Source organism: Equus asinus, chromosome 9, assembly GCF_041296235.1.
Source record: "Equus asinus isolate D_3611 breed Donkey chromosome 9, EquAss-T2T_v2, whole genome shotgun sequence".
Taxonomy (NCBI): domain Eukaryota; kingdom Metazoa; phylum Chordata; class Mammalia; order Perissodactyla; family Equidae; genus Equus; species Equus asinus.
In genome coordinates, this window is record NC_091798.1 from 41,400,990 (window position 1) to 41,413,087 (window position 12,098).

Below are 12,098 nucleotides of genomic sequence, written 5' to 3' on the forward strand. Positions count from 1 at the left end.
CCTCAGCCTAGCTTGATGAGTGGTGCCATGTCCGTGCCCAGGATTCGAACTGGTGAAACACTGGGCCGCCAAAGCAGAATGCGTGAACTTAACCACTCCGCCATGGGGCCAGCCCCTTTAGGTGCTTTCTTGATAATGTCATTTAATGCACAAAAGTTTTAAAATTTTGACAAAATCTAATTTATCTATTTTTTCTTTTGTTGCTCATGCTTTTGGTGTCATCTAAGAATCCATTTCCACATTCAAGGTCATGAAGATTTATTCCTATGCTTTCATTTAATATTGTAAGAGTTTTAGCTCTTATATTTAGGTTATTGATCCATTTTGAATTAATTTTTCTATGTGGTGTGAGGTAAGCATGCAGCTTCATGCTTTTGCATGTGGAAATCCAGTTGTCCCAGTACCATCTGTTGAAGAGACTGTACCTTCTCCATTGAATGGACTTGGTATCATTGTTAAAAATCAATTGGTCAGGGGCCAGCCCAGTGGTGCAGCAGTTAAGTTCACATGTTCTGCTTTGGCAGCCTGCGGTTCACCGATTCGGATCCTGGGGGCAGACATGGCACTGCTTGGCAAGCCATGCTGTGGCAGGCATCCCACATATAAAGTAGGGGAAGATGGGCACGGATGTTAGCTCAGGGCCAGTCTTCCTCAGCAAAAAGAGGAGGATTGGCAGCAGATGTTAGCTCAGGGCTAATCTTCCTCAAAAAAAAAAATCAATTGGTTATATGTGTATGGCCATTATTTCTGGACTCTCACCTTCTATTCTGTTGGTCTTTTTGTCTCTCTGTATGCCACCCTGTTTTGATTTCTGTAGCATTTTCTTTTTTAAAGATTTTATTTTTCCTTTTTCTCCCCAAAGCCCCCTGGTGCATAGTTGTGTATTTTTAGTTGTGAGTCCTTCTAGTTGTGGCATGTGGGATGCCTCCTCAGCATCGCCTGATGAGCGGTGCCATGTCCACGCCTAGGATCCAAACCCAGCGAAACCCTGGGCTGCTGAAGTGGAGCGAGTGAACTTAACCACTCGGCTATGGGGCCGGCCCCTGATTTCTGTAGCTTTGCAATAGATTTTGAAACCAGGAAGGATAAAAGTCGGAAAATCCTCCAACTTTGTTTTTTTCATGATTGTTTTGGCTTTTCAGAGCCCCTTGAAATATTCCATATGATTTTGAGGATTGACTTTTACATTTCTGCAGAAATGACTGTTGGAAATTTGACAGAGATTGTACTGAGTCTGTGATTGTTTTGGGTAGTATTGACATCTTAACCGTATTAAGTCTTTCCGTGAACACGGGATATTTTTCCTTTTATTTAGGTCCTTTATTTTCTTTTAGCAATGTTTTATAGTTTTCAGGATACAAGTTGGTTAAATTTATTCCTAGATATATTTTTTCAGTGCTATTATAATAAAAATGATTTCTTTCTTTTTTTGTTTTTGAGGAAGATTAACCCTGAGCTAACATCTGCTGCCACTCCTCCTCTTTTTGCTGAGGAAGACTGGCCCTGAGCTAACACCCGTGCCCATCTTCCTCTACTTTATATGTGGGACACCTGCCACAGCATGGCTTGCCAAGCAGTGCCATGTCCGCACCCGGGATCTGAACTGGTAAACCCTGGGCCGCCAAAGCAGAATGTGTGCACTTAACCACTGGGCTGGCCCCAAAAATGGTTTCTTAATTTCCTTTTTGGATTGTTCATTGCTGATGTATAGAAACACAACTGAATTTTATGTGTTGCTTTTCTAACCTACAACTTTGCTGAATTCATTTATTAGTTCTAGTGGCTTTCTTGTGGACTCTTTGGGGTTTTCTAAATATGGGACCATGTCCTCTGTGAATGGAGATAGTTTTACTTCTTTTCCAGTTTGGATCTGTACTTGACAATCTTGCATAATGTAAAACTCAGTGTTTCAATTTTTAATGATCATTTTCTCATTATTCTTAAAGCAATTTTTGAAAACTGTTTTAAATTGATATACTATGTGTTGTATAAAGTATTTAAATGTTTATTAACTTGAGGATGTTTTTCATTTTTTCATAGATTTGGCTGGCTGATTGGCTGCTGAAAAATAATCCCAACAAACCTAAACTTTGTCACCATCCAGTTGCAGAAGAACGTTTTAAAAGTAAAGTCCTTTAAAGAACAAATCACGAACTATTGTATTGTAAAAGGCATGCTTCTACTTAAAAAAAAGAAAGAAAGAAAACATAATTCCTAAAGGTTTAAGTAACTACGCGTGAAATAAATTACTTCTTAAAAATAAGTTTTAAGAGAATAACTGTGTTTTGTGCAGCAGATAACATTCACTAGGGTAAAATATAGGTTTAGGGGATTATTTTTTTTTCTAAAAAGAAAATTGTGTTTACTTAGAAGCATATAGGATGCCAATAAAACAACTGCAACTTTTTTTCTTTTTGCAACTACAAAGTGGTGTTCAGTTCAGAAAGCAACAGTTAATTCAAATAGGATTCATCAGAGACAACTGCAGATGAAAAAGCTACCATTCCCAAGTATAGCTAACTTGTGCTGTGCACCAACAAGAACCTGCTTTAAATCTCTGTGACAGTTTACAACCCCCATACCGTACCAGGCAAGGTTGGTGGTATTGAAAATACCACCGGACAGGGCTAGCTAAAGACACATTTAGCAGTGTGTTAACTATAGCAAAAAAGACATTGTACTGTTTAAAAAACAGGTCTTACAAAGTCTTCCATTTTAACTTTTTTCTCTAAAAGGAATGAGTTGTGTACAAGGAGGTTAAATGCTTTATAGACAAGGAAAAAGACTTGAACCAACTTGTTTATCATCATCATCTTCATCTTCCTTCTGTTCCTTGATTTTTTTCAGCCTCGATGACTCCCTTTTTTGCTGCATAGGCTTATACAGCAATATCCTTTTCGTATTTTTCCTTCAGCTTAGCAGCCTTCTTTTCTCAAGGTTGCAGCGTGTTATTCCACATCTCTCCCACTTTCTTGGCAGTATCACCAATGGATAGGCTGGGATGTTCTTCTTTGATTTCTGGGCAATAATCAGAACAAGAAAAAGACTGGAGGTGGCTTCTTGGGTGTACTAGGATCCTTGAACTTATTTTTGTTTCCCTTTAGGAGGAATATAGGTTTTCTTCCTTCCTTCCTTCCTTCCTTCCTTTCTTCCTTCCTTCCTTCCTTCCTTCCTTCCTTCCCTCCTTCCTCCCTCCCTCCCTCCCTTCCTTCCTTCTTTCCTTCCTTCCTTCCTTCCTTTTTTGGTGAGGAAGATTGCCCCTGAGCTAACATCTGTTGCCAATCTTCCTCTTTTCACTTGAGGAAGGTTATCACTGAGCTAACATCTGTGCCAATGTTCCTCCTCCATTCTTAATGTGGGATGCCACCTCCAGCATGGCTTGATGAGCGATGTGTAGGTCTGCACCTGGGATCCAAACCCGTAAACCCCAGGCCGCTGAAGCGGAGCATGTGAACTTAAACCACTATGCCACTGGGCTGGCCCTGCATTTTTTTTTTTTTATAACAGCCCTTGTCTGTCTTTGCTCTGTCTTCAAAGTTTCCTTTCTCTTTAGCAGATATGGTCTTCCACCTCTCTGAGCGCTTTTTGGAAAACTCTGAGAAGGTGACTGAAGCATCTGGTTGCTTCTTGTGCTCCTCCCGGCAAGTTTGTACAAAGACTGCATATGATGACATTTTGCTTCTTGGTCTCTTGGGATCTGCTTTGCCCATGTTTAGTTATTTCCTCTCAGCAAGGCACAACGTCAACCAGTGCCCATCTGGCTCTCGCTTGCCCTGGTGCTGTCTCTATGGAGCTCAATGTACTGCAGTCGTTGTTGGTTTAGGGTATGATTTTAACAATTATGTAACATTAAGTAATAGAAGGCTGTATTATGTTGCTGTATTTTTTTTTAAAGTTTGAGAAGTAAGACATGGAATTTTAGTTATGACGTTTTCCCAAGCATGTATCTTATATCTACATGCATAATTAATGCTCAGTTCACAGTTTAGTTTAAGAAGTATGAGTATATAAATACTTATTTGGTATAATGAAAATGATCAGAACTAGGTTATGATTTTAAATAATCACTATATAACTATTTCCTCAACATTAGTAAGTGCCTTCCAAAGGTGACCGTATGTAGGGTGACAACTCATCTTGGTTTGCCTGGAAATTTCCTGGTTGTATCACTTGCATCCTGGAAGCCCCCTCAGTTCTGGGCAAAATGGGATGATTGGTCACTCTCCAAAATAGTCTGTAGGTTAGTGTTTCCCAGTTATGTTTTTGTGACAAGGTACTGGTTTCAAAAAATTGTTGTGGGGCTAGCCCGATGGTGCAGCAGTTAAGTTCGCATGTTCCGCTTCCCGGCGGCCCACGGTTCACCGGTTTGGATCCTGGGTGCGGACATGGCACTGCTTGGCACGCCATGCTGTGGTAGGCGTCCCACATAGAAAGTAGAGGAAGATGGGCACGGATGTTAGCTCAGGGCCAGTCTTACTCAGCAAAAAGAGGAGGATTGGCAGCAGTTAGCTCAGGGCTAATCTTCCTCAAAAAAAAAAAAAAGTGTTGTAAAATTCTCATTTCTTAAAGAAATTTTGACTTAGAAAAGATCCAGATTGCAAATCACTTTTATTAAGAGTAAATGCTTAAACTGGCCTCATCTAAAAGCCAATGTCATTATAAAACAAAAAGTAGAAATGAGGAGGAACTGTTCTAGATTAAAAGAGACTAAGGAAACTTCTTAACCAAATGCAATGAGTAGATATTGACTGGATCCTGGTTTAAAAAAAAAAATCTATAAAAGACCTTTGCAGGGGACAATTAAGGAAATTTAGATATAGACTAAATTTTAGGTGACATGAGGGAATAATTGCTAAATTTTTTAGGGCCAAAATGATATGGCCATAAAAGGAGAATGTCATTATTATTAGGTGATGCATTCTGAATTATTTAAAATTTTTGATGTTTGCAATTTATTTTCAAATGGTTCATGAAGAAAGAAATATTTTTATACACGTATAGATGAGGCAATTTTAGTAAAATATTAGCAATTGTTCAGTCTAAGTGTCGGGTGCCCTAGTGTTCACTGTACTATTCTTTCAACTTTTCTGTACTTTAAAACTATTCATAAATGAAGTTGGGGAAAAAAAAGAAACAATCTGACTGTTACCACCATAATCTAGTGGCTAATTTTTCACATCACTGAGAGGGAGACATTCAGATATTATGTAGCTCTTGATTTGATACAAATGAAATATGCTAATCATCTATGATTTGTTCTAGCCAAATGTGTACCTTAAAATTATCAAGCTTTTAGGCCAAACTTCCAGCTTAAAGTAACATAGGAGATCAAGTGACCATCTAAAGGACACCATAAAGAAGCAACTAGAAAAATTTAGAAAATCAGATGTTCTTCAGGACAGCTACCCAGGTCTTTTCAGCAAATTGGTGTCACGAGAAAAGGGACTGTTTTAGATTAAGATACTTAAGATATATAATCAGAATCAAAACTTGTCTCTAGATTGGACTTGGTTTAGACAGACGAGCTGCAAAGGACATTTTTGAGACAACTGGGAAGATTTGAACCTACACTTAGTATCAGATGAGATGAAAATATATTGTGTTGGAAGGTAAAGATGGTTAAGTTAAAAGCATGTTAGAAAGCAATATATACAGTGTGGTTTCACTTTGATAAAAAGATACGTATGTGTATATATATGTAGAATAAGATATAGAAGGATACCCACTCAAATATTATTATATAATCTCTGGATGGTGGGAATATGCTGTTTTATTTTTCTTGTTTTTGCTTAGCTGTATTTTAAGTTTTTGTACAGTGATCATGTTACTGCTTTTGTAGTTTTTTTAGGGTTTAAAAGATAAACATCTTAATGGATGTCAGCATTAAAAGGGTTGGCAACACTTCCTTATTAACAGATGATCTTTATGCTGTTTATGGCCAAGATGTTTTGCAATTTCTCAGTGCTGGTGTTTATCTGAATTTTTGGACATATTCCTCCTGAGACTGGTGTGCCTACTGTATTTCAAAACACCTTTTGCATCAGTGTTGGGAAGACAAACTAAAATCTTAACAACAAAGATAAATAGTAGATCGCTATATTTTGAGCAATAGCCAAAAGCATATGGGAAAAAGCAAATAGTTTTTACAATGGGATTCCAGTGTGACACCTTCAGGAGGTGATTTCCACCTCTTGTGGAAAAAAGAGACAGCATTGTTTACGGCAGAAAAATTCCATTCTGGAAGTCAGCTTCAGTCTCCAGACCTGCCATTTGTCTTTTTAAAATGAAGGGAAGGGGGCTGGTCCCGTGGCTGAATGGTTAAGTTCACAGCTCCCCTTCAACAGCGTAGGGTTTCGGTGCTTCAGATCCTGGGCGCAGATGGAGCACTGCTCATCAGGCCACACTGAGGCGGCGTCCCACATAGCACAACCAAAAGGACCTGCAACTAGAATATACAACTATGTGCTGGGGGGCTTTGGGGAGAAGAAGAAGAAAAAGAGAAGAAGGAGAAGGAGAAGGGGAAGGAGAAGGAGGAGAAGGAGGAGGAGGAGGGGGAGGAGAAGGAGGAGGAGGAGGGGGAGGGGGAGGAGAAGGAGGAGGGGGAAGGGGACGGGAAGGAGGAGGAGAAGGAGGAGGGGGAGGGGGAGGAGGAGGAGGAGGGGGAGGGGGAGGAGAAGGAGGAGGGGGAGGGGGAGGAGAAGGAGGAGGGGGAGGGGGAGGAGAAGGAGGAGGGGGAGGGGGAGGAGAAGGTGGAGGGGGAGGAGGAGGAGGAGGAGGAGGGGGAGGAGGAGGAGGAGGGGGAGGGGGAGGAGGAGGAGGAGGGGGAGGAGGAGGAGGAGGGGGAGGAGAAGGAGGGGGAGGAGGAGGAGGGGGGAGGGGGAGGGGAGGAGGAGGAGAAGGAGAAGGAGGAGGGGGAGGAGGAGGAGGGGGAGGAGGAGGAGGGGGAGGAGGAGGAGGGGGAGGAGGGGGAGGGGAGGAGGAGGGGGAGGGGAGGGGGAAGGGAAGAAGAAGAAGGCGACAGATGTTAGCGCAGGTGCCAATCTTTAAAAAATAAAGAACTAAATAAAAATGGAGGGAAAAAAATTAGAGAAAACAGACAATTTTAAATATATTTTGGAGATGAAATAGACAAAAATACACACATAGGGAAAATAATATAGTTAGCTGTAGGATTCTTTAATTTTGGACACATTTGAGATCATTATTTCATGGGCCAGAAATGGAAAGTATAGCATAGGGTGAATAGGAAAATGAGAAGACTGCCTCCTTGTTTACTTTCTAGGTAACTAAAAAGGGGAGAAGACTGCCTTCTGACATATCCTGTTAGGTGGGACCAACATACTGCAAGCAAATTTGTGGTCGTTAAATGCGTGATTTAATGCATTTTTCTCACACTGAATGATAGTGTGCTATTCTTATTGCTTGAGATATATCACTTCATTTAGTTCTTTCTCCAGGACTCAAAGAGACCAAAGAAGAAGGCAAGCAAGGATGCAGCTTTCTTATGACTTGGAACTAAAGAGAAGTTTAGCTTTTCCTTTACTCCTTAGAAGTTTAGGTCTGGGATGGCATCTTGGAGGCTCCCTCTTCCCAGGCCTCTTTGCATCTTCTTATACTTAGCCAAGAAGTATGGTACATTGCTAACCCCGACATCCCTACCTCAGCTTCTGTTTGGGGGGTTTTGAAGAGTAGAATAATGCTGGAAGCAGAGAGCCCAGGGCAACAGTTTTTCTGCCCTGGTTTAAGGTGCCACAGATTAGCTTGATTTGAAAGGATCACAGATACTTCTGAGGAAATACTTTCCCAGCTCAGAAATACTGCCACTTCTTTTATGCAGTTAACTCTTTGTGGAAACTATTTAGATAAAGCTTTGATTTTTGAATCAGAGGTGGCCCAATTCTTCTCTTCTTTGTTTGCTATTTCTGTGACTTCAGGGGCTTTTCTTGGGTTCTTTATTTTCGTTAGTCCCCTCACTAATAACCTTCCCTATAGAAACTTTACACCTTTCATTTATGATCCATAATTGTTTTCCAAAAGTTAATTAAATCTCAGAAACTCCCAGGTTTATGAGAGCCTTTAACACAGAAGTTTACTTCTAAAGATAGAGTGCCGTGATTTCTGGCAATTTCAGATAGAGGTTGCAAATAAGATAGCTTTCTGCCACCTCACCAAAGGAAAAGATCTTTGTGGAACAGTCATGCATAGCTTTTCCTATTAAACCAGACCTTTTAGTCCATAGGAAAGAGAGGAGAACTAAATAAAATGATGTTGGTTGTTCCTTTCCTGCTTCCAAGGTGACCCAGAAAGTTCTCTCCCCCCATTCAAATCAAGGGTTGATGACACTGCTGTGATTGATGCCTTTTGTTCCCAGACCAAATTGTTTTTTATAGCCCACCCCCTGCCAGCACTTTCCAAAGTGCCACTGCCATCAGCTCCAGAGGGAGCCCCTTCCTCAGGCTTCCTGGCCAGCAGCTGCACTGTGATGGCAGGGAGCACTGAATGGGAGGAGAAAGCAGCTTGCAGACAAATGGACAGCTAATCTGACCAACAGCCCCATCACTAGAACCATAAAAAAATTCCTTTTTTTCCCCCCACTTGCCTCACCTGCATTTCTTGGCTGAGGTGGGGGGAATGCTCTTTGCAAACGTTGTGGCTTCATATGGTCTATCAAAGAAGCCTCAAAGTTTTTCTCCTTTTTTTCTTTCTCAAACCAATTCTGCTTATTCAGCCCAATGTTGTCAAGTCGCTACAGACTTGGCAGATATTAAAAGGCCGATAAGGGAACATTATGAACAACTTTATGGCAATAAATTTGACGAATAAGACGAAATAGACAAAGGCCTTGAAAAACAAACTATCAACAGTGTGTCAACCTAAGCTACTGTTTCTGGATCCATCTTTAAATTTCCTGTCATCAGAGTTTGCATCTCTCTCATGTTCAGTTTTTTTTATTTTGAAGCAGCTCTGCTGAGCTTACTTAATTAGCATTCTCAACCGTTCTACTAGGATCTGCTTACTTTTCAGCACAAGTTTTCTAACTGTGGGATAGAGAAGGTTAAGCTATTTTATAAGAATAAGCATTTCAGGGGTTAATAAATCTTATCTTAATCAGGATAGTAAAATCCTGATCCTTCTGGGTGGCCTTTATGTTGAGGCCAGCATGACAACCTCTCTGGACTTTATCTAGTGTTTCTGATCCTTGCCAATGTGAGAACATTTCAAGGAGTCTTTAACATATATGTGTGGTTAGAGCCTTTTGCACCATAAAATGGTTAGACAAGCACCAATATAAAACAATCAGTCTACAATGAGGTTGAAGCTTTGGAAACAAGCACATCCTTTTCAGTGTGCTTGCTTTTATAATGTGTCATTTAGCAAATGGACTGTGAAGAATTAGTCATGCCAAACTTCTGACTGTCAGATGACTGGCTACAGACTAAACATCCCAGACGAAAATTTTTAGACTTTAAAGCTTCAGTCTTTACTTCCACAGTTCAATTAAAATAAAATACTGTATCTAACAGGACCACAAAGTTCTAGTCTAGTTTAACTTGTTTGCATCTCTTAGAGATACAGGTTCAACACATAAATGGCAAACCGTTATGAGTTCTTTCATGCCTCTCAGGAATGGTTTGAGAGAATGTAGTATTTGAAACCATTGTGATCTTTATGGTGAGAAACGATATACTAAATTAAGTAAAAAATGTAATATTGTTAGGGGATTATCCCATTGGTGAGATCACACTGTTACATTCCTCTTTCTGTTGCTAATATGGTAGGTCCCAACTTGAACACACTATTGTGTGTAGGAAGCCAGACCCTTTGTCTAGCTTCCTATAGGTCTAGGTGCCCCCACCTGCCCTCTTTTGGCTCTTCAGTACTTACCTGGCTCTGAGGCCTGACCCTGGGCTCTCCTAAGTCATCAGAGCTGGACTTTTCACTGGATTCCATGCTCTTGCATCCTACAATACTTTTGTTCTTTACAGTTCTATTATTTTTAAAATCTCTTCATCTTCTCTCTTGCCGTCATCTTGATCATTTCCCTTTATCTTTATCAGTGAGTATGGTATTCCTGACCTCCACATAAGCTAACTATAAAGATTTTGATATGTGATTGTATCTCGATAGAACTGAAAAAAAAAAAAAGATTTTGAAATTATGAAGCATATCACAAAGTGAAGGAGTTAAAAACAATGTGCTAACATGCTTTCTTCCTGTTCTAGTTGGTCAGGGGACTCAAGTTGAACAGATACTGCCCATATCGAAAACAGTTTCCTACTTACATTTGGTAGCTAGGCTTGAAATTAATTCTCTCTAATTTGTGACAATCAACAAATACTTACTGAGTATCTCGTGTATGCCTAATATGGTGAAAAAATATTATATATTTGTTAGTCTGGCATTCAGGGCTCCCACAGACTGGTCAGTTCTTATCTTTCCAACCCTTTCTCCCCAGAACCTGATTTCATGGACGCTGCTCTAGCTGGAGTGGCCTCTTTGCTCACTTTGCTCCTTCCTAACTCTGTGCATTTGCTAAAGCCAGTCTCTTCCTTTACTCCCACTCCCCCACAAAACAGACACTGGAGGACTCTCCCACTCTTTTATGCTTATATAATTCCTAGCCTTGGAGACAATTTCCTGTAATTTTGCTCTAATACACGTTTGTCTCTTGTGCCTGTGAACTGCTCATGCTTAATTTCTGTCTTCTCTGACACAATAATATACTCCTTTGCCAGGAAGTATGGTGAAATGGTTTAGCATCTGGCGTTTGGAAACAGCAAACCAGTTTTGTATCATAACTCCATGACTTCCTAACTCTGGGACCATGGGAAAAGTTGCTTAATTTCTGTTTCCTCATCTATAAACTGAGGATAATGATAGTACCTACCTCACAAAGCAGTTGTGAGGATTAACTGTGATAATATACATAAAAGTACCTAACATGTACCTAACATGAAATCTCTTCCTTCATCACTCAGAAAGTGCCTCCGAATTCCCTCTCGTTCTCCATGCAGGGAGCTTCATAAGACCTTTCAGGTCCTTGGCACCCTCCCACTCTGCACTTCTCCAAGAGCTTCCCACACTCACCAGTGTGTGAAGGACATCTGACTATTGCTATTTTACAGGCCATAAGTTTCTAGAAACCAGTAGTTCTAATTTATTCTGCATGGCAATTGGCATGGGACATCATATGAAGGCCAGAACTGTCAGGATAGAGGCTGAGAATAGAACTTTAGAATTTGAAAAAATTTTGTGAATATCTAGTGCAATCTAATCCAATCCCCTTCTTTAATAAAGATTTTGACGCTCAGAAAGTGATTTGCTTGGCATTACAGTAAAATCTGTGGCAAAGTCAGCAGCACTTTTCCCACAACACTAAATTGCCTCCCTTGATTTCCTGAAAATTAAATTGTGTTGATAGTCACAGAAGATTGCAGGAATAAATCCTTTTGGAAAAATATAAGACAACCTTCAGGGAACTAAAATTAAATATTACCTTAATCTCTTTTGGGAACATGAACCCCAATATTATTCAGGCAATGTGCAGATGTTCTTGGCTTTTTGAGTCCTTATGTGTCACTGGCGGAATTGGTTTTTTTTCACCAGAAACATCAGAATTCAGAAAGAGAGAAAAATGGAATTATCTCAGCTAAATGGGATCTTTGAAAAGCTTCAGATCGTGATCTATAGTGACCTCAGTTTTTCAGCAACTTCTGGAAATGGAGAGAAATCAGAACGGGTTAGATTATCCTCTAAGAAAATCAACAGTTCTTTTCTAATATCTTAGTCCTAGGGGCAACGAAAATGTCTGGCTGTTCAGTAGAGCTTCTACAATATTTTCATCTGCACTGTTTTCTTTAGGTTGTGTTGTGTGGGTACACCTACTGGAGCCCAGGATTTGAGAGAAATTTTATATTACTCTCAAATTTTAAAGAATTCTTCCCAGTTTGTGCTCATATAGATTCTGGTCAGATTTTTTCTATCACACCGTACTACCCAGCCTGGGTCTAAAAGAAGTCAGCCTGAGAAGGAGGATTGTATGACACAATGGGGAAATGCATCCATACCCTCAGCCCAGCCCTGTCCTTCAAACTCTG

General features: G+C 40.3%; 1 protein-coding gene across 4 annotated transcripts in view; it reads left to right on the forward strand.

Annotated features, from left to right (window-relative positions):
• NME5 (NME/NM23 family member 5) overlaps window positions 1–2,263 on the forward strand; it is a 29,413-nt gene extending 27,150 nt beyond the window's left edge. For all 4 annotated transcript variants that reach the window (XM_014853797.3, XM_014853799.3, XM_070517311.1 and 1 more), the window contains one exon: window positions 2,041–2,263. In XM_014853797.3, coding sequence (XP_014709283.1) covers window positions 2,041–2,139 — 99 coding nt within the window. In that variant the 3' untranslated portion in view covers window positions 2,140–2,263. The remainder of the gene's footprint in view (window positions 1–2,040) is intronic.
• The last annotated feature ends 9,835 nt before the right edge of the window (window positions 2,264–12,098 follow it).